We start from the raw sequence: 25,680 nt of genomic DNA, 5'->3' as shown, positions 1-25,680 counted from the left end.
TATATATATCTATATATATATCTTTTTTTTAACCTATTTACATGATATAATATTTCGATAAAAAAGTATTAATCGACACCCTGAACAATAGTAACTCCACCGCTATATATATCACCTCATATTTTCACACGATTCATATTTTAAAATTTTATGCAATTTAAGAAAGTTTAATTTGTATACACGAATAGGTTATGATCTTTTTTTGCCATTAGATAACTTACAAAAATAACATAATTATCAATCGTAATTCTAATTTGGTAACTCATAACATGTTAATAATATGTTTTAATCGGTTAAAATATATCTATAAAATATTTTTTTAATATTATTGATATATATTTTCGATAAACTAAACATGAAATTATATCAAGTCAAATGTCCCTAGAAAAAACCTCAACCACATATGGTATAGCTTAAAGAAGTTTCTCATTCTGTCTGTCTCCATTTGTTCATTATAAATATTCTTTTTTGCATTTATTATTATTTTATCCAAATATTTATGGTATAAAATATATATTTTTTACTGTAAGAAATTATCTATACAATTTCCTAAAAAAAATATTCAATAGCTATTACCCATTTTGAGGAAAAACAATAAAAGATAATTTTAATAAAATAACATTTACTCATATATTTATTTTTATGGCACATGTAATTGTAAGACAAATTAACACATTTTTGCAAACCTGTCAATCAGATCTGAGACAACTGATAATTGTAAAAATTACATGTTAATAATAGCAAAATGTATCTCTAATCATGTGGCTAATTGTCAATTATTATTCACTTCTTAGTCATCCCATGTGAATAGCAAAAGCCAAATAGTTGCTAATTGTTAGAATTAATTATATATTGATCATAAAGTAGATGGCAATTATGGAGTAACAATACATAATTAAATATATTGGTATATTAAGTAATAGGGTTCAAGATAGCGATACGATTTGTGTATATATTATTTTATTTTAAACACTCACTTTTAAAATTAAACTAAATATAATGTTGTTATTGTTTAGTGATTGAACCGTTAATAGCTATATGGTAAATTTATAAATATCACAAGCAAAGTATTTAAAAGTGTATATTTCAGTTAGTTAGATATCATTAGTAATTAAAAGTGCTATTTACCAACTAAGTTTACATATAGATAATGTAAAAGAATTTTTATAGAACTATCATATTGCTAAAAAATAAATACTAGTAACTATGTTATTGCAACAAAATAAAGAACACTGATAAAGTTAATAGTTAAAAACACATTTGAACTATTATTTTTTTCGCGAGTTTTATATCTTAATTATCAGTTGTTTTCTTCTCCTATTTGACCTATCACCATCTATATATTAAAACATAGAGTTTTTGGCCAAAAACATCCTTCAATTATACCCCAAACATAAACTACATCTTCAAATTATCATTTTTAGCAGAAAAAATTCTTTAACTATACCCAAACTTAAAACTACATCCTTAAAGTATCATTTTTAGTAGAAAACATCCTTTAAGTATTTGTAAGTGAACAACTTTCATCCTTTTGTTAGGATATTGTCAAAAAATTAAGGGATCTTACGGAAAAATGAGTACTTAACGTGACTATCAACAAAAGTTATTCTGGAAAATTTCATTACTTTCTACAAGAAGTTTTTTAAAAATAAATCCTAGACACTGTTGCTCATGGAAACTAAAAATGATTGGAAGGTGTGAGTGCACATGATTTGCCTTTTTCGTAAAGAAAAGAAGTTGGAGATTAATTATTTTTACCTTTTTCTTAACCAATTAAATGAATAGATTTTTGGGTCAATCTAATATCAAAATGACAAAAATATTGATTATGTCTCGTATTTGAGTTTCATTCTACATTATTAGAAGCGGAAGTCTCCAACAAATGTCGCTTCTAGCATATTCAATTGAGAAGAAATATATTTAAACTAATAATATTTTTTATTAAAATTACATGAAAAATGAATGAAAAACAGTCAATTCTTAACTAAATTACGAAAAAAGTTCAGGATAATATTCTTGGCATATTTAAGAATAATAATTAGGAAGGGACGACTTAATTTTTGTGGGATATATCGATTAGTTTTCTGATAAATTCAAGTAGAAGGTTGAAAATTGTTTACTTTAAAATAATTGAAGGATGTTTTCTGCTAAAAATGATACTTTAAGGATGTAGTTTAAGTTTGAGGTATAATTAAAGGATGTTTTCTGCTAAAGATGATACTTTAAGGATGTAATTTAAGTTTTGGGCTATAGTTAAAGGATGTTTCTGGCCAAAAACTCTTAAAACACACCTCGAATCTTATTAGACCAACTATTGATTATTCCTTCTTCTTACCTGAACTATCATCATTTACTCATGATAAGTTAAAAATATAGATACTGATAGTTCAAGTAGAAAAAAAAAAGTTAGAGTATGAAACTCACGAAAAAGTAATAATGCGATTACATTTTTGACTATATTATCATATTATCCGTATATATAAGTTAAATCGTATTCTAACGAGATCTTTTTGTTTGACAAATTTCAAACAGGAATTTGATAAAATATATGGGCCGGCCTGGCATTGCATAGTGGGCTCAAGTTTTGGGTCATATGTTACTCATTCCACAGGTGGATTCCTATATTTTTCAATGGAAAAACTTTATATTTTAATCTTCAAGACAAAAGTTCAAAAGACCATTGAGTCCTAAATAATTAATTTATTTTGGTAGAAATACTTTTAGTTTTGTAATTTTATCACTTCTTTTTTTTTTAATTTAGAATTTTCTTTATTTATTTTTTAGATTTGTAAATGGAAATTCATTGAAATGAAGTGTGTATATGTCTTAATTTTTTTAAGAAAAAAAAAGTGCAATTATCCTAAATACACCTCTTCGAATTGATCTCCTCTCTTTTTTAGGCTATATGATTATAATGATTTCAGAGAAGTTTCTCGTAAATTCATTCTTTATGATCAATTCATTAGTGTGTGTCCAATCGCGCAACTCAATATCTTTTTTAGAATTTCATTTTGCAAAGGAGTGATTAATTATTGTAAAGACAAACGAAAAAAAGACTTAAGACACAACAATGATAAAATACTTTCTCTAAATATAATAACCAAAACTATGACTCCTATAATTAACTTATCTGATTTAATATAAATATGAATATGAATAAATATTTTCGACCAACGACCTCTTAGTATTTCGTTTTAATGCAAACTATTTTAATTTTTCCCATTTTCTCCTTTGAAAAGAGTCTCGTTTAGTTTATTTTTTTTATTTATAGAAAATACATATTGTATTTGTGCTAATGATATTAATAGTTTCAATTATATGAAAATGATGTAAAGGGTCATATATAATAGTTAGGCTTTGTATTTTAGGGATCTATCAGGATTAGCACTAAATGGGAGAATTACTTTTTGGCTAAATTACAAACCAATAGTGGCTAGATTTTAAACATCATTTCATTTTCCAAAATTGATATATTTTCTTTATTAGTATACACTTTCTTTCACTATCTATTTAATGCCAACATTCAAGTGATTCCATATCATTTTTGGCTTTCTAGATCTTACATCTAATCCTCCTAAAAAGTGAAATAAATAAAATTTTATATATATATATATATTATTTGCATGTGTACGTAGTACGTGCCATAAATATAGATCGTGACATTTTTATATCCCGTCTACCCTTGTGCAACTAGGTAAAGATATTCACACAATCAAGTTACTACTCATAAAAGTATTTATAAATAGAGATATATCTAAATCTAAACTTAATGAGTTTGGATGCCATAAAATCTACTAAATACTTGAGTTACTAGGTCTCGAATTTAATATTGACATACATTTGGTAGATATTTATCACATACATAAATCTGGTCTAACTCAAAATTATTAGGTTTGATTGAATTTGTAGGCATCTGTTCCACACATATGATCTCCATAATAAACAATTATCAAGAATCTTGAAAATTTATTTGGATCTTTAAAACAGTTAAATTACATCGACAATATACAAATCCTTTATGTAATCTATCATAACAACGATAGTAATATAAAAACTTGATAAAGCTAAATATATTATTTTCGATAAATACTCGAGTCAAGTTATTTATATATAACTTAAATCCTTAATTAATTTTTGATCATTTGTACACTACTAGGTGGGGTTGTTCAAACCTAAAACTCCCCCACTTCAAGATTATTTTTTTTTTTTACTTAAAGTGGGACAATTCTACCCAAAAAAAAAAAGAAGACCCATACAGGTTGTAATATATAAAAATATGTGGATTATAGCAGCCAACACAAGACAACAAATTAATGGATTTAAATTGGGAATTGGGTGGTTTGTATATTTATCAAGAAAATGACCTGTTTTTATATAAAATATATTAAATTCAATAACCTATCATCCTTTGGTTTCTCCTTTTGTCTTTTTAAAATATAACATAATTTCCAATGTCAATTATATTGTAATCACTCTCATTGTTTTAATTTATTTATTTTACTGTGTTTATAGTCTGTTTAAAAAAAATAAATATTTAATCTCACAAGATTAAACGTTATTTCAAAGTAAAAATAAGATAATTAAATTAAAACGGAGATAGTTGATGTTTATTTTAATATATAACATAATTTCCAATGTCAATTACATAGTAAAACTCTCTTCATTTTAATTTATTTATTTTATTGTATTTTTAGTCTGTTTTAAAAAAAATAAATATTATTTTTTATTTTTTAATAATTTTTTAATTTCAATGCAGTATTTAAAATCACAAAATTAAACATTATTTTAAAGTAAAAATAAGATAATTAAATTAAAACGGAGATAGTTGATGTTTATTTCCACCAAATAAGAAGAAAGGTCTACAATAAATAATACTACTTGTAATTGTTTTAGGTGATAAAACTTTGGAATTTTTCAATTATTATCAACTTGGATAGCAATAAGTCAAAAAGCCATGAAAAGCACAACTTTCTTGAACCTTCAAGCTGTCTTTAATATTCAAGAATGGCTAAATTTGCTATATTATGCATAAAATAAAATTAAATAAAATAAAAACAGACAACAATTTTAGAAAAGATGGAATTTTTGAAAAATGCATTTTTTTAATCCATTGTTTATATTATTACAAAAGGAAAAACAATAGATTTTATGCAAATTTTTTTATGTCTATAGTAACTAAATAAAATTTAGATATCAAATGTTATTATACGTGTATAACAGTTAATCACTAAAAAATCTTATCCCAAATGAAACTGTTATAGAAAGATTTAACTAAACTAACATATACTTATTTTAAAAAAAACATATTTGCATTCAATATCAACAAAGTCTTCTTAGTAGAAAAATTCGTATAACACTTATTCAAGGCGCGATAAATTAAGAAATTATGAAAATTGATAAATAAAACTGAAAGACAAGACAAAAACTAAAAAGGCAACAAAATTTTGATCTTACAAACCAAAAAGAAAACCATGATTCATTCATTTGGCTGAAAATAAAACATTTAGTACATATATTACCACAACAAACTAAAACACAAAAATATATAACAAAACATAGAGGTAATTAATTAATAATTTCACCAAATATATTTATTAAGACTTACGTTTGACATTTTTTTTTATTTTTTGAGATTTATCAATAGGCTTCCCAAAAATACCACAAACACCACAACCAGATACCTTAGGAGACGGAGGATCTATGGACGGTTGCATGTAGTTATCTGTAGCTCGAGATTTAATAGGTCTGGGCTCTGACGATTTCTTTTCTTTTTTCTTCTCTTGTACGCCTTCTTGATTATCAATTTTCTTGAGTTCTCCAGATAATAATTTATCGTCCCATATTAAACCTGATGAACCCTGTCTTCTAAACGAAATTTCTGATCTTGGTAACATTTCTCCAATAGATGGTTGATCACCCATATAAAAACTATAGTCTAAATTTTATTTTTTCCTTCTTCTTCTTCTTGATCTATATGAAAGTGAGTCAAAATAGTTGTTCAATATCTTGATATATACAAAAACAAGAAATAATATATGAAAAGATTAGTTGGACAATGATGTGATCATATATATAAAAATAATTTTTTTTAATCATATCTTATTTTGTATAGTGTGTTTTTTGATATTACTATTTTGCCCTTTGAAATTTTGTGATATGGTTTTGAAGATTTGACACTCTCTAGTCTCTATATAAAATCATAAGTTACACTATATGTATATAGTTTAGTTTACGAACGTGGTGAACTGGTGGAAATGCTTCATTCTTAATCCTTCGACGTGGGTTTCGGACACCAAATGAAAAACAAAAAAAATATAGCGTAATAATTTTTTTGGGTAATTTTTTGGGTTTAACCATTGATATATATTAACAAGAAATAAGATATTAAGTTTGGACAATGACGTGATTATAATATAAATGAATATCACATGTTATAGTGTTAAAATTATTGCGTACACTCAAAAAATTGTTCTATATATTGATATTGTAATTAATATTTTTAGGGAAAATATAGAAAGAGAAATTATTAATGCAGATTTTAAATTTGACCAAGAGGAAAATTTTTTATACGATTTATATGTTTTAAATATTTAACTTATATATACACTCTAAAATTGATATAATTTTTACATAAGTAGTGTTACTATTTACCTCCATATCCCTTCATATAGTAAAAAAAAAGAGTGTACTTTTAACAAATTGTACGTAGTATATATGTTATTAATTCATTTTTATGGATAATTATAAAGGTGATCTGATAGTATAAAATTTATTTATGCATAACTTGTATGAAACCAATCATCTAACGATCGCTTAAAGGTGAGCTATACATGTATTAAATCATGGATAACTAATATTATAGGTGCTTGTTTTGCAATTTAAAAATTTACATAACTAATATATGCGTAGGCTACGAGGAAATTTATGTATTATTTTATACAAAATTAGACGATGAAATACATAAATAACTAAAATATGCACAAAAATAATACATAAATTTCGTCGTATCTACATAACTCTAATTAGCTATACGTACCAAACAAAATAGTTGGTAACCAAAACTAATAATTGCATCATTTTCTATAACCTTCTACCAAAATGATACCTAAATTGTTTAAACATACACACTTGCATAGTCAAAGTTTGGATTTGGGAATACATTATAATTGGATAATTTGATTTCGACTAGTAACTAAATTCAGATATCTCGAGTTTAAATGATAAATAGGTTATACAATGCATACATTTAAATTTAATCATATTCAAAACGTTTATCGAATACACGAATAAAAACTCCCAACTCAAAAAGGACAATATGTTGAATATGAAGGTAGTAAACCAATTTTGAGGAAATAAAAGTTAATTGAGGATCTAAATTAGAGTATAAAAATAGCAGCCATCTTTGAATACAAAATTAGCATTCATGAAAAAAAAATTATTAAGTAATAAATACAATGATTATTTATCCTGAATTTTTCAGATTGATCGATTTTATTATTTTGGGGAAGTTTTTAAAATTACGCAACTATGCTAATTCTTCAAAATAATATAATGTATATTAACCTACAAATCTTAGATACTATCTTCTTAACATATTATAAGTTTGACTAATTCAACCAAATTAATAGAAATAGACCTAACAGATTCATAATGGATAAACATTTATTATTATTATTTGTTTGAAAGAAGAAAAAAGAGAGGTAACTCTATATCTATATCTAAATATTAATTCAAATTGACATGAATCTCAATGATGACGATAATCAAGAATTGACAATTGATAACACAAGTAGATATAGAAACACAGAAAATATATGTAGTGGGAGTCTGAAAAGGATAGTGTGTAACACAACACAGTATCTAAAAATATGTGTAAGCAAACCTTACACCGTACCTAGATAATACGTTAGTAAATATAGAAACACACGTATTACATGCAGTGGAGTATGACGAAGGTAGTGTATATACACAACAACATATCCGTCTAATCCCACAAGTGGGATCTGAAGAGGATAGTGTACACACTGACCTTAGCCCTTACCTTGATAACACAAGTAAATATAGAAACACACATAATATATGCAGCGGGTTTCAGGAGAGTAGTGTATACACACAACGACATACAAATCTGATCCCACAAGTGAGGTCTGGATACTGTAGTGTACATGCAGACCTTATGCCCCTAATATTAGGAGGCAGAGAGGTTGTTTCCGATAATGTCTATCTGCTGAAAGAGATCAATCATAGTATGCAATATGCATTTTCATAGCAAGAAGGCTATTTTCCAATGTACCTGTTTTAAAAAGTTGTAAAGTTTCAAAAGCTAATCCAGAAAATTGTACAGAACTTTTCACCAAGCTACAGTTAAAGTTTTTCCAAAACTAAGATTTTATCAAAACCTTATAAAGTCTACTAATGGCTCACTACTGAGCTCAGCCTTCTTTTGTCTTTGAGGATTTCACTGAGAGGTTTTGGACCTGAAAAGTCTTCTTTTTCACTTCCTCCAGATGGACCAGTTCCCTCGAGAGAATTAGCATATTCTCTTCCTCTCCTCTTTTCTTCTCTAATCTGAGCTAGAGTCTTGGGAGCACTAAACGTCTCTGTCTCTGGAACGTCAGTCAGTCTCTTCCTAGAATCCATCCTCCTCCCAGGGGGTTCATTTGCAAAAGGTCGCGACTGGCCCTGTCTCCTGTCCTTGAAATGCTGCTGTCTGTAACTGCTTCCTTGAGACTGTCTCAACCTTTTCAGCCGATTGGCACCCTCCAGACGAGTGCGGTTTGAAAACCTGGGGGAGAAAGAAACATTGCTTTCCACTTTTGAAGCCCTTCTTTGAGGTATCCACCGGGAACCCTGTGGACGATGCCTATCCCTGCTGCCTTGCCCATGGACATTCGACCTAGACTGGTCAAACCTTCGAGACAAGTGATCTGGAGAATCACTTTCATGGGCTCGTCGCTTCTTCAGAAGGTCCCGGAGGTCAACATTGTCTCTGCCGCGATTGTCTCTGCCGCGAAAAGCCAGTTCTCTAGGCAACTCTCTTTTACGAGATACCCTCTCCCTTCCATGAGCAGGGATAAGAAATTCTCCGACGCGTTCATTCATTTCATGATTCTCAAAGTTATAATAAGAAGTGTTCTGTTCCACGTCGGACACAATTCCTATATCTGGATATGCAGGATCATACTCGAGGTGGTTCTCAAAATCATACCCAGTGAACCGTTCGTCAAGCTCCCTGTCTTCCATATCATGATGCATCAGATAATTATGTTCATCTTCATGACTCAAACCTACTAATCTATCATCAACAAGAACATCAAAACCGGGAGATGATTCTAACCACTCCTCTCTCTCCACGTTGTCCTCCACTTCTTCATCTGAGCTCTGGTTGGGGGACAAATAGGATCCTCCTTGGGTAAGGCCTTCAGCATGAACAAACGGAACTAACCCGACTGCAGCAGCTTCTTCAGAAGGAGATTCTGACGTCTCATGAGAAGCACTCTGCTCACCAACATTATTAGTGATCAAATGAACATCCACTTTTGAGTTGACATATTCATGTGCTGCTTCCTTGGGCCCCATTTCTGAAGAATTCGGATGTTTCTCGACTGCTGAAAGATCAGTTTCACTTCCTGCAAATGTCTTCTTCATCTCAGCTGTTGGTTCATCAGGGACCTCAGAAGCTACTTTTGAGGATTTCCATGCAGTTGCACCATCATCAGGTCCATGCAGATATGCACATCTTTCACCTTTATTGCAATAGCCACTGAAATAGAAGTAACAAGGCATATTTGTCTTGTTAATAGGCACAACAGATTTGTTGGGTTCAGGAGCCAATTCAGATGACTTCTCAGCATGGCTCTCTAATGGCTGAGAAAATGGACAGAGAAAAATTAGCACGTCCAAAGAATTTAAAATAACAAGTTCAAGAATCAATTTAAGTCAAATCAGAAAAAAAGAAAATGAAAGGTCAGACATATATTTGCTTTAAACCATGTAATTTCTTGTTTACTAGGTCCTTAAGTAATCCATTACATTGTCACAAAAACCTTCAGACAGTGGAAGATCTAACAACCACTTACCAAATACTTTTCATTGTTTTCTTGGAGTATCGTAAATCCACCTCCCAAACCACCCTGCCCAACACTGACCTTTATCCATTTTGCTCCCTTGATGACTTGAATCCCTAACCTCATGGTTGGAGGTGGGTGGTCGTTTCAACTAAGCCATCCCTCCTCATTAACCAGTCACAAGGTACTTAACACATTTACAACCCCCCCTCTTTCTGTTCCATGAGAAGAATTAATATGAGCATTTATTATAGAATAATACAAGACATTGAACACATACACCTTCAGAAATTGCACGGATTGTTAGTCAAATGAGTGATTTGTGCATTTCGAGGAGCCTGAGGTTTCAGATATCCACGCTACTCCTAAAGAATGTTGCACTGTACACTTTTGAGGAAAAGAATTTGGACCTTGTGCTCTAGGCTTGTTAAAAAACTTAAAACTTCAACAAGAAATGGTTACCATGGATTTGGCTGACACAAACAAGTCACGAGTAGCCAGTAAATTTTAGTGGAGATCTATATTTTTGGACTCCTACTGATAAGAAAAGTGTTTAACAAGAAGATATCTCGCTTTCTTGGTAGACGAAGGCCTTGAGGAGCCGGTAATTATTAGTGGAGATCTATATTTCTTGACTCACGAAGTAGGAAACGTGCTTCTTTGGATGATATCACGTTTTCATGGAAAGAGGAGATAGAGACAAACACAATATTCAATTCTACTATTCTAGAGCTTAGGCAGACTCTAGCCGAGTTGTAATTATCCGACCCTATAGACTAACACTAATATTCTTAAATTCTGATACATGAAACAGTTTAAACATGTCTGAACTCAAACTATTTTAAGTAGAGAGAAATATTCTAGCCAAATCAAAAGCATATTTTATTTTGTTGCATTTTTGCAGTAATAATAATATCAAAATCAGCACAACTATCAATTTCAAACTATGGAAGGTTTGTACTTACCGGATGTCGAAAAGCACATGTTGGGTTAAGACAGCTTCCAGCCACCCAGTACCAGCAATCCCTGGGATTGAGCCTTGCCATCTCACTATGTCGATATTCACATTCCATTCCCTGGAACAAAAATCCATATCACAAAACCAGATTCTTAGAAACAATACTTGAAACAATGAGACAAGACACACACAAACACAATTATACATGTGGAAAACCCGGAGTCAGGCACAATGACAATCACGAATGCAAAGCTAACAAAAACACCTAAGATTACCAATACAGGTATGACATAATTAAAACAATAATATAAATGTTCATTGCATTGAGACCTATTACTCCGATTGTTGTTATTCCATCATCTCTTAACCTAATCGATTAGAGTTGAACTGAAAAACTAAAACTATAAATAGAGAAACAATTAAACACAATAACAACTTAAAACAAAGAAACAACACCAATACAACAAAACTAAATGAAGACGATCAACTGAATTCACAACTTCAGCAAACCACAACACGATCATCGACTCACTTTATTAAGAACTTAACATAACACTCAAATCAATTTAACTATTCCATCATAAAACAAATATCCAACAAATCAATGCACCCTAATCCTGAAAAACACACATCTAACACGATACGTGCACACACACACTCTAATTCAAATTTCATACGACTTGTTTACTTGACACAAAGTTCTACATATACATTACATCAGCATTAACATATACTTAGTAGAATGACACAAAAAACATATTTTTTTCTTTAAAAAAGGTTGGGGGTAGGGTAAGGGGAAAACAGGAAAGAGTTTACCGAGCGAGGAATCGAACCCTCACCAACAAACTAACAATTCAGGTATCCAATCAACTGAACTACTAACATTCCCCGACGTAACACATAATCAACAAGCTAAACAAACACCCATATAAAAATGAACACAAAATGCATTCATCCACCATTTTTTTTTCACCAATTCTTCAACAGTTACATAAACCAAAAACAAATTGAAACCCAGATTAGGAATGCAGATAATCAACGAGCTAAACAAACACCCATATAGAAATTCACACAAAAAATACATTCATCCACCATTTTTTCACCCAAAAAATCGAAAATTTCGACAAATGCAGATGAAAAAAAAAAGAGCTATACCTTCTTACAAGTGAGGGGAGATGCCAAAAAATACACACAATCAGTAAACCGCTTCTTAAATTCTTCCTCCATTGTTTTCTCCCAAAAAAAAAACCAGACGAACAAAAAAAGAAAATTTTCAAAATTCTGAAAACATTGAGGTTCTATAACTCGATCAAATTCCAAAACCCTCTACAACGAATGTGTATCTATATATATGTATATATATACCTATAGATACACATATACATACAACAACTGTATAGGGTGGGGTGGGGGGGTGGGGTATGAAGGTGATGATGATGCTCAAATTTTATTTTATAGAAGCTAACGCTTTCTGGGTTTTTTTTTGTTTTATAAGTTGCATTATTTGCAATATAGGTCCTTGTATTTTTGGACATGTTGCATTACTATCCCTTAATTTTTATTTTTATTTTAACCTGTTATGAAAAACTACTGATAACTACTGGTTCGATGAGTTCTAGTTTGTATCGATGTAAATATTAGGTTAAAAATAGGGATATTATTATGTTAAAGGACTTGTAAGTAAATAAGGATAATTAAGTTTGACGGTGTATTTTTAATTTTTTTTCTTTAAATGCATTTTTGACAATAAAATTTTTAGATTAAATTGTAAAATTTTGTTCTTAAATGATTCTTGACTAAATATTTGAAATTAATTTATTTTTTGACTAAATTTTTCGAATTAAATTTATTGTTTGACTAAATTTTTTGAATTTAATTTATTTTTTGACTAAATTTTTGGATCAAAATTTTAAATAATAATCTTTAAACGTATGTTTGACTATAGATTTTGAAAGATTTTTTTATTTCAGTCTTTAAAAATGTATTCAAGTTACTTGTTTTTAGGTTTTGAAACTTTAGTAAATCTTAATAGGTTAGTTGGTTGATTACTTGAATTTTTATTTTGTTGGTGAGGGTTCGAATTCTCTCTGCATGTCACACAACTTTAAGTTATAAAAACCACAATTTCAAAAACTCAATTTTTCTGCTTTTAAATTTCAACTTCAAACTCTATCGTGAAATGAAAGATTATTCGACAATCAAGCGACTGATTAGTTATATATACTATAATCGCAAATTATGTGCAACATAATAAATTTTATGATTTTTTGGGTTATTATTTGTGCTTTTTCGTCATGTTTTAATTTTATCTTTTTTAAAAGAGAAAATTAATTATCGACAAATCAATTGATTCAATTAATCCAGATTCAAATTAACTTAGATTCAATGTACAATGACTTAAACTAAGAGAAATTTTAAAAGTTTGCATCACTTATTACTTTTTGGGTGGGTGGTTATGATCAAAAACTACATATATAGAAGTAATTACCTTTAATTTATTCAATTTTTTTACTAAATATAAAACTCTCGATATATATCGTGATAAAAAAAATTAGAATCGATATCATAAACACTTAGTCAATATTCATTTTGATTTAATTAATGTAAAAAGATAGTAAAATGTTCTCATACGTGAATGTGGGTGTAACACCACTATATTTAGCCTAATGTAGATTTTCAAAACATATTTTTTGTACAAATTTGGTACCAATAAATAAATGATCCAAAAATGCCAATGAGCTTAAAAAAGGTAAAATAATTATAATAATATATTATTATTAAAAGTTTTACATGAACAAAAATATATGTGACAACAAAGTGTACACCAATTAAACAAATTAAATTGGGAAGATCATATTATGTCAAGAAAAACATTATTAGACACTTTGATGATATAAAAATTATTCCTACTGGAAATGTATTAGTAGACTATGTTTGGAGCTGTATCGAGAATTGTGGTGGTATGGATATGTATTCTTCAACCTTAATGGTCTCGGGTTTGAGCTAATTTGCGTATGAAAAAAATCTTAATAAGTCCTACGTGAATCAGGACTAGTCAAGATTGAAATGGAGATGCCAGATATCGGTTGGAACAAAAAAAACTATTATATTGAGCCAGACATGAATCTAGGATTTGAATTTGATGACTTAGATAAAGATCGAAACTATTGTATTTATTGATCAAATTTTAATATTTGTTGACATTTTCATGTGTATATTTATGGTTTGTCTAAAATCATTCATGCATAGCATTGTTTTTTTTTGTTATTTCTAATTTTAACAGAAACAGGATGGGTATTACAGTGTGGGGAATCGAACCCTTACCAATAAAATGTGAGTTCAGGTAACCAACCAATTGAGTTACTAAGATTCTGCTCCTAACGTCGTTTTATATGTGCTCATAAAAGCAAAGGATCAAGTTCTTATCTATGTTATAATTAAGAGATGGTGCTTAAAATGAATTAATTTTGTTCCCTTTGAATGCAACTATTCATAAATATTCTATGAATCTAATATCTAATCCTTAGTGTTGTTTCTCCTATTTTTTATGTTGCCGTGCTCGTATCGTCAGATCCTATAAAAATATACTCCCTTGATTTCAGTTTATTGTCATGTTTTGATTTGACACGAAATTTAAGAAAGTTAACAAGACAAATAGTATCTTGTTGTCTTAAACTAAAAATATGTCAAATGCATGTACCAAAACGGACTACAAACCAAGGAGGACAAACAAATTGAAACAAAGGGAGTACTGCTTTTGGAGGATCCCATCGATACTTTTGAAGAGTCCGCGAGCAGCATAGCTAATGCTTTCATTATAGGCATAAACAACATTGATTGATTGTCAAGATTACACAGAAAGCAAGCAAAATCTGAAGGAATTTCATTCATTAGAACACACTGTGTAACAGTGTCACAGATACAATGTAGTTAAGTCTCTGAAGGTAAATCTTCAACAAAAACTTAATATCGCCGCGTCCCTCATCCTGAAAAAACAGAACAGAATGGTATAGTAAATGAAAAATGGTGTTGGAAAGTAAAACGTCGACTAATTCAGATGTCTCACCAGAATCCGTAGGTGTCTTGCACTTATAACATTCAGCTCTACTAGCATAGTTGTGCATACCACATCCTATTCTGTAGATCAAGAAGGAAGTTGTGTTATATGCTCGTAGTAAATATCGAGGACTTCTAGTACTACTTTTCACTTTTGGTGAAGGGGAGCCCTTGGTGCAACAGTAACATATTCCGCAATGTGACTAGGACATCACGAGTTCAATCTGTGGAAGGCGAGGCTGCATACATAAGACTCTAGGCTATATGGTTTTGTTATTTTCTAGATCCTACGAATTGTGGGAGCTTAATGCACGGGGCTACCTTAAGTGGAGAGATATGGAAAATGAGGATTCATGTAGCCGATCAAATTTCAGCAATCTGTTATGCTTAGTCCATACATTGCAATACCAATCTCCAGCAAGAACATCTGTTATGTTTAGTCCATACATTGCAATACCATTCTCCAGCAAGAACATCTGTTATGTTTAGTCCATACATTGCAACGTCAGCTGACGTTGCATATTTAGGACAGCTACATCGTTGGCATCCATCACGTTTCTTGAAATTTACGTGCTGGCATGCAACACACATCCAATCTCCTTCCCTGTTCATTTTCTGTCCTTGAAACCTGAATTCAACATCAATCTTAAAGGCTTAAGTTTTTCGAAAAACATTCATGAAAGACTGAAGCTTTATTATGTAGAAGCCAGAAGGATACGAAATTTGATTCTAACCAAAGATAATGAAATGAACTACACAAGGGCAAAAACATTATGAATTTGTCTCACCTTAAGAGAAGTTACAGATTAGACAAACTGAGCTTCTCGACTAGACGTAAAAACTTGAAGATCTCATTATTGGGGCCAAAAGAAGTTCCTTTTGAATTATAGACAGTTTCCTTAAATGGGATCCACAACAAACATGATGATGTTTATAAATTTTGAAGAAAAAAATTTGGATAAAAACTTGAAGAGTTGACAAATGCATATGATGCTAACATCTCTTTTTTCCTAAATATTCTTCAATAATTTGAAAAAAATAGGGAATAGAATCCTAAAACAGACTTAAAAATTTGATTTTTTAACAGAAAATTGACTTTTTATTGACAAAGATATTGATTAAGAATAGGTTCTAGCTGTTTGGACACTAGGAGATATGCCAGGGAACTAAAACACTTGTAAAAAGGGAATATAATTAATTTTACATGGAATGTGAACCATTGCAAAATAATGGATTATTCCTATATGGAAATGTAGGAGTAGACTTTTTTGGAGCTGCGGATTCAAGATTTAAACTTGATAAGTTTTATCTTTAAGGTACTTATCGCTTAATGGTTGTTGACGTTCTTCGTGGTTTTTCACATGTATATGTATGGTTCATCTTGAAAATGTTCGTGTGGTGGATGTGAGTTCTGAAATGTATATCTAACTCTAGACGCACTTGTCTTACGTGTCTACAAATGCACACATATATATAGACTCGATACGAAAGCACCTGTAGGTTCTATTGAAAATGCTAACCTGTGGTTGACTTTGTACTCATTGCTTTACTCACCTCCAACCCCTCATCTCTTGTTTGTGGTTGAATTCGCGACTGTTCTTTTCACGCCCCCTCCCCCACAATCCCTAAGATGGATAATGTTTTAGAAATAATGTAACAAGAATCAATTCCATATTCTTATTCAGTAACTCAATAACTCTGATAGAAACAACCTCTCGAGTTTTTCCTTATCCGAATGAGTCTTGTATTAAAATACGATTTTATATTGAGCTCTAAATATAAATTATGTAGTTGGTCCTGCTGGTTAATGTACATGATCCTGTTTCCAATGAAGCCAAGCTTACTGCTAAGTTATCGGTCAAAATCCAATCTTTATTAGTGTGATTTCGAATAGTTCTTGGCTCATTCTCGTCTCTTAAGTTGCAACGAACTTACGAACCCTCAAATGGGGTTTCCACTAATTAGTTGCATTCAAATTGTTGTTATAATTATCTGTTGTTTCTTGTACTTCCGTTACTTCTTTTTCTGGACTACTTTGGCTTATGCTTCCTTGAGAGCCGAGGGTCTATAAAAGGGTCTATCTAGATACACACTACCCTTTCCAGAACCGACTTTGTAGTTGCATTGAAATTACATGGACTTAGCTCAACAATGATGAAATGACTAACTCGGAAATGTTTCCGATTAGTATGGAGATGGAAATGAGTTTGAGACAAAGAAAAGAGAAAAAGTGAAATTGGCTCACTGATAAAAGTTAGAGCATCTGGTTCTTATCTGTGTATAATAATTGAGAGTTGATGCTTAAAGGAACTAATTTTGTTCCTTTAGAGAGAAATCACTCAAATATTCTATGAATCTAATATCTGATTCTTATATAATTTCAACTTCCTTTTTTCTTGCTGTAAATTAAGTGATACGTAATGTTTGTTGGACTGTTAAGTTCCGATAATATGATTCGTTGGAGCACCCGAAGTAAAAGCAGATGTTGAAAGACAGAAAGAATGCAAAATCTTGAAGGGATTTCATTCATTAGAACAATTGCATAGTTACGATGCAGTTAGAAATTAAACCCTTCTTTGAGAAACTAATCTAAAGAAACAAACTTCATATTGCCGCGGCTTTCAATATAACTCACTTTCTCTCATGTCACCTCCTGAGAAACAGAGAAATGAACGAGATGTTAGTGAATGAAAAGTGATGTTGGAAAGTAAAACGTCGACTATGCAGTACCAGAATCATATGGCAGATGGCTCACCAAAATCTCTAGGTGTCTTGCATTTATAACATTCAGCTCTACTGGCATAGTTGTGCATACCACATCCTAATCTGTCGATCAAGAAGGAACAAGTCACGTAAAGATTTGGACTTAAACGGAAGGACATGAATAATGAGGATTCATAAAGTCGAAGTTAAAGACAACTAACCTGCTGCAAATCCAATCACCACTTTTCCAACCAGGAATAGCACTTGCATCATATCCATAACCTGCTGGTGCCATCATTCCTACCCCAATACCATAATAATCACTTTTTAATGAACCGCACCGATAACAACTTGTTCTGCTTGCATAGTTGTGAGAACCACAATTCATGGCACTGCAATACCAATCTCCAGCAAGAACATCTGTTTTGCTTAGTCCATACATAGCAACATCAGCCGATGTTGCGTATTTAGGACAGCTACATCGTTGACATGCATCTCGTTTCTTGAAATTTAGGTGTTGGCATGCAGAACACATCCAATCTCCTTCCCTACTCATGATCTTTTTTCTTGAAATCTGAACTAGTAAACATGAAAAGATTATGAGAAAATTTTTCCATACAAGAAGCAAAATAGGAGAATCTGAGATAAAGAAATGAACTTTACCTAAAACAAATGAAGGATTTGAAGACTTGAGCTTGTCGACTACACGTTATAAACGTGAAGCTCAAGAAATGATTTGCTGGAGTTGGTAGATTTTGATGAATGGTTTGGGAGGTTTATATAGTTGGAAAATCTCACTATTGGGGACCCAAAGTTTTCCTATTTGATCTTTAGACAGTTTCCTTAAATGGGATCCACAAGATAGAACAAAAAAAAAATACTTGGATAAACCTTCCTTCTTGAGTGTACAGATATATGTTTTTCAAAAGTTGTCAACTGTTAAATTCATGCATTTAATGCTAACATCTCACTTTTCCTAAATATTCTTCAATAATTTGAACTTTCTTTCGCAATATAGAAAATTTAGGGAATAGAATCTTAATTACACGGACTAAAACAGTGATTTTTAAACGGAAATTGACTTTTATTGACAGAGATATTTGAAAGAAAGACATGGTTAACATGAATTGGTTCTGGCTGTCTGGTCCACAGGAGATATGCCATGAAACGAAACTACTTCACATGAGCTGAGACACTTGTCTAAGTTAAGTTGCATGGAATGTGAAACTTTCCGAAATAATGGATTATTCCTGCATGGAGAGGCAGATTCATGATTTAAACTTGAGAAAGACTTTATCTTTAAGTTCCTTCTCGTTGGTTACGTTGCATTTTTGGAACTGTTGGTTTGAAGTATAATATTTGTTTACATGTTAGTGCCTTTTCACTTGCATACATATGGTTAGTTCACTTCTGGTTGGGGTTGCTTTTCTCCCCAAAAAACGATAGTACATGCATACAATTTATTTTCATTCTTTATATATACTTCGAGCAAAACGTAGTTACATAGATCTGCCTAGTCTTCTCGTAATGAGGTTTGTACTCCTAAATGTGAATGTACTTCCATGTATATAAGATTACTCGTGTTGAGTGTGACCGCCTTTGCACGTTGATGTAGCCAAGCATAATGCTAGATCGATTATCGGCCTAACATTGAAAATGTTGCAGATTAGTATGGAAATGGAAATGAGTTTTGAGAGTTGAAGAAAAAAAGAAGAAGAGGAAAGGTGGAATATGAGTTACTTCATTTTGGCTCACTTATAAAAGTCAAGCATCAGATTCTTATTTCTGTAATAATTGGGAGTTGATGCTTAAAGGAACTAATTTAGTTCTGTGAATCTAATATCTGATCCTTCTGTACATAAGTTAAACATAACCCTTCACATTTATTAAAGCTACAGAATACTCACTCCGTTTCAATATCTTTGTCTGGTTTTTGACTTTACGCTGTGTTTAAGAAAGTAAAGAAAGCTAAAGATATGTAGAACGTATCGAAATGTCCTTTAATCTCGCGTATGCTTTGCGGAAAGTAAGAATTAAAGAGTTACCAAAAGAGGAAAGGTACGTTCTTCTATTTAACAGACTTATAAAGGAACATAAGATAAACAGATGAAACGGAGGGCGTATTATCATTAAACCACCCAACAAAAACAGTTTTTGAAACTTGAAAGTGAACAAACTTTCATTACTGAGAAGTACAGTTATTTCATTCTAAAAGGAAACTCCGCGGCACATTAAACTTGCATCAAAGACATCAGCTTTTTTTTTTGTGTGTGTGGAAGCTGCAAAAAGAGGAAGTTTAGTTCCAATGTAAGATAAGTAAATGAACTACACAAGGAAAGGATATGACCGACGCTTCACCTAAAAAAGAAATGAAGGAATTGAGTACTGAGTATCTCATATAGACGTAGAATTTGAAGCTCAAGAAATGGTGTGCTGGTGCTGATAATTTTGATGAATGGTTAGGGAGGTTTATATAGTTGTTAGATCTCACTATTAAAGCCGAAAAGTTTCCTTTTTGATCTGTTGTGAGCTTTCGACAGGATCTACAAGATATAAAAGTTGTCAACTGTTAGATTTGTGTTATTTGCAGCACTAGTTTGGTATAGAGATATGGTTTGACAAATGCATATGATGCTAAAATCTATCTTTTCCTAAATATTCTTCGATAATTTGAAATTTCTTTCTCGATTGGAGAAAAATCGAGTAAACTTGGAGGGAATTGGTTCTGGCTGTCTGGACCACAAGAGATATGTCAAGGAATTGAAATTGCTTCACATGAACTAAGACACTTGTCTCGATAAAAAAAAGGAATATAAAATCTAGACGTTGGTGGATGAAGAATGTGTAGACTTGTTATAGGGCGGAGGGACAGAGATAGGTCTTTCTACCCCTGCCATGCAATGAACTTCAGCTCTCAGCAGTGGCGGATCCAGAATTTTTCTAGTTATGAGTTCTCAACTATTTCTAGTTTGAGTGGTCGATCTATAATTTAGACGTTGTAGGTTCTAAACTGAGAATAGAGAGTTTTGAGATGTATATATAACTCTAGATATGCTTGTTTTATGCGCGAGATCTCTCTCTCTCTCTCTCACACACACACATTCACCCTTGTTCGTGGTTGAATGCGCCATTGCTCCTTTAGGCTTTCACCACCACCCTCCACAAAATTCCTAAGATAGTGTTTTCATGGTATAATCACATTCAAGTTTGATTATTTTCATGGTCTAATCACATTCAAGTTTGATTATTTTCATGGTCTAATCACATGGAATTTACTTGAACTCAGAATCAATGTATGCTCTGATACCATATTGTTGACCTGTGTGACCATTTTATCTAAAAGTTTAAACTGTTAGAGTTTAATAACTTAATTATATCTTCAACAATTCCACCCTAAAAGAATGCTCTTTTAATTCGAACTTTGATGTAGCCAATCTTACTACTAGCTTATCGCCAAAATCCAAGCTTTGACCACAACTACGCGCTATTCACTTCTACATGCCTTTTAGAAGTTCTTGGCTCATTGTTGTCTCTTAAGTTGCATTGAACTTAAGAGCCCTCAAATGTGGTTTCGACTAATTAGTTGTGTTGAAATTGTATGTACTTAGCTCAACGATGATAGGATGTTTATCTTGAAAATGCTTCACATTAGCATCGAGTTGAAACGAAAATGGAAACTTGAGGGAGGAAAGGAAAGAGAAAAGGTGAAATTGGCTCAATTATAAAAGTAAAGCATCTGGTTCTTATCTGTGTAATAATTGAGAGTTGATGCTTAAAGGAATGAAACCACTCAAAGATTCTATGAATCTAATATCTGATCCTAATGTATTTCTCTTGTTTTTTTCTTGCTGTGATCCTTAAAATGAAAGACGATAAGACGCAAAATCTGAAGGAACGTCTTCATTATAACAATTGCACAGTTACAATGCAGTTAGAAATTAAACCCTTCTTCAAGAGACTAATCTAAAGAAAGAAAAAAGAAAAAAACTAAAAACAAGAGTGAAGAAGGGTTGTTTGAAGGCTAAATCTTCAATAGTAACTTAGTGTTGCCACGTCCCTCAATATAATTCACTTTCTCTCATGTCACCTCCTGAAACAACAGAGAAATGAACAGAAATGTTAGTAAATGATAAATGGTGTCGGAAAGCAAAATGTCGATGATGCAGTACCAGAATCAGAAGGAAGATGGCTCACCGAAATCCCTAGGTGTCTTGCACTTATAACATTCTGCTCTACTGGCGTAGTTGTGCATACCACATCCTAATCTGTCGATCAAGAAGGAAGTCGTGTCAGTTATAGAGCAAGTCAGTTGATATTGGACCGGGATATAAAAACAGTGAGGTTTCATATAGCCGATTCTACTTGTTTGAAGTAAAAATGAACTAACCTGCTGCAAATCCAATCACCACTTTTCCAACCAGGAAGAGCACTTGAATCATATCCATAACCTGTCGGTGCCATCATTCCTGCTCCGATGCCATAATAATCACTTTTTATGGCACCACAGCGATAGCAGCTTGTTCTGCTTGCGTAGTTGTGAGAACCACAGTTCATACCACCGCAATACCAGTCTCCAGCCAAGACTTCAGTTTTGTTTAGTCCATACATGGCAACATCAGCCGGTGATGCGTATTTTGGGCAGCTGCATCGTTGACATGCATCCCGTTTCTTGAAATTTAGGTGTTGGCATGCAGCACACATCCAATCTCCATCTCTGCTCATTTTCTGTATTGAAATCTGAATCAGTAAACATGAAAAGATTATGAAAACAAAATTTTACATATGGGAAGCAAAATACGCCTTCTTAAGAGGCATGAGAAAACAATCGAGACATCTTATTGTCTATCAACTTTTTAGGCATTCGAAATACTGTACACAAGCAAGAAGCACTTACACTTTGACATTTATGTCATTCTAGGAAGAAACTCGCAGAACGTTAACTTTCTATTGAAAGCATAATATTTCAAGAACTTGCATTCAAAATTGAATTATATTTATTGCAATTTACTTTCAGAGATGATAAAATGAACGACACAAGTGAAAAAAACATAACGAATGCCTCACCTCAAAGAAGTGAAGGATATGAAGAACTGAGCTTCTCGAGTACACGTAAGCTTGAAGCTCAAGAAATGACTTGCTGGAGTTGGTAAGTTTGATGAATGATTTGAGGAGGTTTATATAGTTGGAAGAACTCACTATTGGGGCCCCAAAGGTTTTCTTTTTGATCTGTTGTAAGCGTAAGACGGTTTCCTTAAATGGGATCCACAAGATATCGAAAATTTTCCAAAAGGGAATTGGATAAACCTCTTACTTTTCTTCCTTCACGAGTATAGAGGTATGGCTCTCTAAAGTTCTCAACTGTCAAATTCATGCATGTGAAGCAGTATTTTCTTGCAAAAACATAATAAATTCCCCTCCTTACCCGTCCCCGGTCCATTATTCTACTAGTAAAGTGTTTCTCAAAATATTATTCTTTGTTCTATATCCATTTCTAGTAGGTGTTATGAGGGGAAGATGTTATATGAAAGGTGGGGTTATTTCAACGTATGCTGTTGCTAAGATCGATGGCCCCTCGAGATGATATGGATTGAGCACACTTACACTATAGATAAACATGTGTAATCCACATTACAGATGGAAGCATTTGCCTTAAACGAAGGCTTATATCGTTCAGGTGGAAAATGGTCCAGGTTCCAAAGGGCAAACACTGTAACAATTACTACCAGAGAATCAATTCCCTCATAATGCATAAGTTGAGTTCTATTCTTCTTTTGTGTTATATTCTTCTTAATAATTCAAAAGTGAACTTCTTTTCATCTCCTGTACATGTCATGTCCGCGTTTACGTGTCTGTATTGGACAAAATTATAGCTCTTAATCACACATTTAGGCCTTTATCTCTACTTGGAAAGCATAATATGCTTGTCATCAGTAGATTGCTAAGAATATAAAAAAAAACAGTTTTATCAGCGTAGACAGATGATACATGACTTCGGAACAAAACATGAGAGTTACATTATTCCTATGATACAATTTATCGGCGCAAACAGATGATACATGAATTAGGAACAAAACATAAGAGTTACATTATTCCTGACAGTATTGAATGTATCAACTTGAGTAGAAATACCTCCTTCAATGACAGGTACCTGAGGATCATCATATGGCGTTTATCATCGTTTTTCATTAGTAAAGAAATCATCAATATTCTCTGAAGATTCTGAAAGTGATGCATTGTACGAGACTCAAATTATATGAATTTGATGCCCTGTAGTTGCAGATGAGAATTGGAAAGGTTAACCATCTTTGACCATAAACAATATAGTGTAAGGTTATTCTATAACTTTTGACTTGGTTCCCATGCCTTAACAATACAGTGTACGCAGTCTTATCCTGCATTTCTGCAAGAGTTTGTTTCCACACATCGAACCAATAACAATTATCGAGGCCACAAATGCTGACATGGCATCCACAGCTGATTCCACGTAAGCATAGAAGCTCGCGTGTAGACATAGGATTTGATAAGGAGGAATCCTAATCACTATTTTTAACCAGACAGCATGAATATTCTGGATAAGAAAACCTCAGACAAAGCTTCATCCTTTATTCTTTATATGTGACCATTCTGTAAAGGGGGCCAATCCTCCTCATCAATAATACTTACCAGAATCTACATCTTAACGGCAAATGATAAAACTAGCCGTTGCTTTTGAATGCTGCATATTCCTATTGTGCTGTCAGAAGGTAAGTTTAAGCTAATAGTGATTAATTAACATATATTCTTCTTATCTATACAACTAAGTTGATTTTGAAAAGGAAAACAACTCTTCGAGTAATAATGATATTGATGATAGTGACGATAAAATCAAGAAGAATGATTATAGATGCCCTGTCCCTCTCTGGATGTTTTCATTATAGCCAAAGAATGCATAGAATGGTTTTAGCTGAGGTTCCCACTACTTTTAGCATGATCTCTATTTGACAAAAAAATGTGTTGACACTCTCTTAAATCTCATCAGAATAAAGGTCCGAAAGATCGATTAGTAGTGGTAAAAAAAGAATCACAGAAAGCCAAAAAAAAAAAATAATATTGGCTTAGCCCTTTGTAGTGCCCACAATTACTTGTTTTCTTATTGGTATTCAGCATCAAAATAGCCATATAGGAATGAGTTCACTTGGATATTTTTGGTCGAGTCGCTGGACTAAACAGCATTTTGAAAAAGTTAACTCACTGAGAACCTTTTAACCAATGCAGCATCAAGTAGCCACATCTGCAAGAATATTAAAGTTAAGTCTGGTATAGACGGATCCAAGATTCTGGTTGTCTAGATGATCATTTTGTAAGTTAGAGTTTTCATCTGACACAGTTGAGTGAGTTAAGGTGTCTAAATGTGCATACTCGAAGTTTGAGTGTTTACTAGCCAGATGAGGTCGAGTATCAGTATCTGTTTTTGTATTATGGCTTGACTAAACACTTCATCCACCTCTGGTGCCACGCGCTTTTGTCTTTTGACTTCTCGCAGATGCTCCACAATTATGGTTATAAGTGGCAAGCAACTCCCATATAGTTATTCTTTTGAACATTCTCAATCTAATCTCAACTGTTAGTTATTGCCTCATTTATATCAGAAGCCAAGTAATATATCTCTCTGAATGCCCTTCTGTCATCTAAAGAGGCAGATGCAGCCTTTGGACAAAGGGATCATCTGGACCTTATATTTTCGACAAGGAGCACAAATATATATGCGAAAAATCACTACAATCCATAATATCGGAAGTATAATGAGTTAGGTGCTAAGAACCTTAAAGGCTAAACCCATTACGTTTAAATTTTGAATCTCCTCTATGTCCGTTCAGCTTATGTTTCACTACAACACAATAAGAGTAATCCTTTTGC

General features: G+C 32.1%; 3 protein-coding genes across 9 annotated transcripts in view; 1 reads left to right on the top strand and 2 right to left on the bottom strand.

Moving 5' to 3' along the window:
- LOC107005666 overlaps positions 1-2,730 on the top strand; it is a 3,957-nt gene extending 1,227 nt beyond the window's left edge. Inside the window, exon 2 of the mRNA XM_015204308.2 lies at positions 2,533-2,730. Within this exon, the coding sequence (XP_015059794.1) occupies positions 2,533-2,691 (159 nt within the window). The 3' untranslated portion in view covers positions 2,692-2,730. The remainder of the gene's footprint in view (positions 1-2,532) is intronic.
- Positions 2,731-8,211: 5,481 nt separating this feature from the next.
- LOC107005703 (zinc finger CCCH domain-containing protein 32-like) lies at positions 8,212-12,470 on the bottom strand. The gene is made up of 3 exons (XM_015204345.2): positions 12,181-12,470; positions 11,033-11,143; positions 8,212-9,867 (listed from the first exon to the last, which is right to left on the bottom strand). The coding sequence occupies exons 1-3, from the start codon at positions 12,250-12,252 to the stop codon at positions 8,413-8,415; spliced, it is 1,638 nt and encodes a 545-aa protein (XP_015059831.1). The 5' UTR covers positions 12,253-12,470; the 3' UTR covers positions 8,212-8,412.
- A 2,413-nt stretch (positions 12,471-14,883) lies between these two features.
- On the bottom strand, positions 14,884-23,200 carry LOC107005709 (zinc finger Ran-binding domain-containing protein 2). Of its 7 annotated transcripts, XR_003575431.1 has the most exons (6): positions 18,448-20,949; positions 18,006-18,358; positions 17,812-17,907; positions 15,403-17,734; positions 15,092-15,162; positions 14,884-15,011 (listed from the first exon to the last, which is right to left on the bottom strand). XR_003575431.1 is itself a non-coding variant. In XM_015204353.2 (4 exons), exons 2-4 carry the CDS (start codon positions 22,504-22,506, stop codon positions 17,703-17,705), a joined length of 438 nt encoding a protein of 145 aa, XP_015059839.1. In that variant the 5' UTR covers positions 22,507-22,509; positions 22,849-23,198; the 3' UTR covers positions 17,582-17,702. The 7 variants fall into 7 exon arrangements, 6 of the variants coding, with proteins under 6 accessions (XP_015059839.1, XP_015059842.1, XP_015059841.1 ...); XM_015204353.2 differs by lacking the exons at positions 14,884-15,011; positions 15,092-15,162; positions 17,812-17,907; positions 18,006-18,358; positions 18,448-20,949 and adding exons at positions 21,979-22,049; positions 22,172-22,509; positions 22,849-23,198 and having other exon boundaries at positions 17,582-17,734; XM_015204356.2 differs by lacking the exons at positions 14,884-15,011; positions 15,092-15,162 and having other exon boundaries at positions 17,582-17,734; positions 17,837-17,907; positions 18,006-18,363; positions 18,448-20,984.
- Positions 23,201-25,680: the final 2,480 nt, after the last annotated feature.

The sequence above is a fragment of the Solanum pennellii genome, chromosome 12 (genome assembly GCF_001406875.1).
Source record: "Solanum pennellii chromosome 12, SPENNV200".
NCBI lineage: Eukaryota > Viridiplantae > Streptophyta > Magnoliopsida > Solanales > Solanaceae > Solanum > Solanum pennellii.
The sequence above is the reverse complement of the archived record's forward strand: the minus strand, read 5'-3'. Positions and strand labels throughout refer to the sequence as shown.

What these genes read in the sequence shown, in the direction of transcription:
- LOC107005703 (XM_015204345.2), bottom strand. Translation starts at nt 12,252, where the DNA reads ATGGAGGAAGAATTTAAGAAGCGGTTTACTGATTGTGTGTATTTTTTG. An exon ending in CTCCCCTCACTTGTAAGAAG is followed by an intron (nt 11,144 to 12,180) that starts GTATAGCTCTTT and finishes TTTTTGTTCCAG; the next exon opens with GGAATGGAATGTGAATATCG. An exon ending in CATGTGCTTTTCGACATCCG is followed by an intron (nt 9,868 to 11,032) that starts GTAAGTACAAAC and finishes CCATTTTCTCAG; the next exon opens with CCATTAGAGAGCCATGCTGA.
- LOC107005709 (XM_015204352.2), bottom strand. Translation starts at nt 22,506, where the DNA reads ATGAGCAGAGATGGAGATTGGATGTGTGCTGCATGCCAACACCTAAAT. An exon ending in GGTGATTGGATTTGCAGCAG is followed by an intron (nt 22,050 to 22,171) that starts GTTAGTTCATTT and finishes CTTGATCGACAG; the next exon opens with ATTAGGATGTGGTATGCACA. An exon ending in CAAGACACCTAGGGATTTCG is followed by an intron (nt 21,875 to 21,978) that starts GTGAGCCATCTT and finishes CTGTTGTTTCAG; the next exon opens with GAGGTGACATGAGAGAAAGT.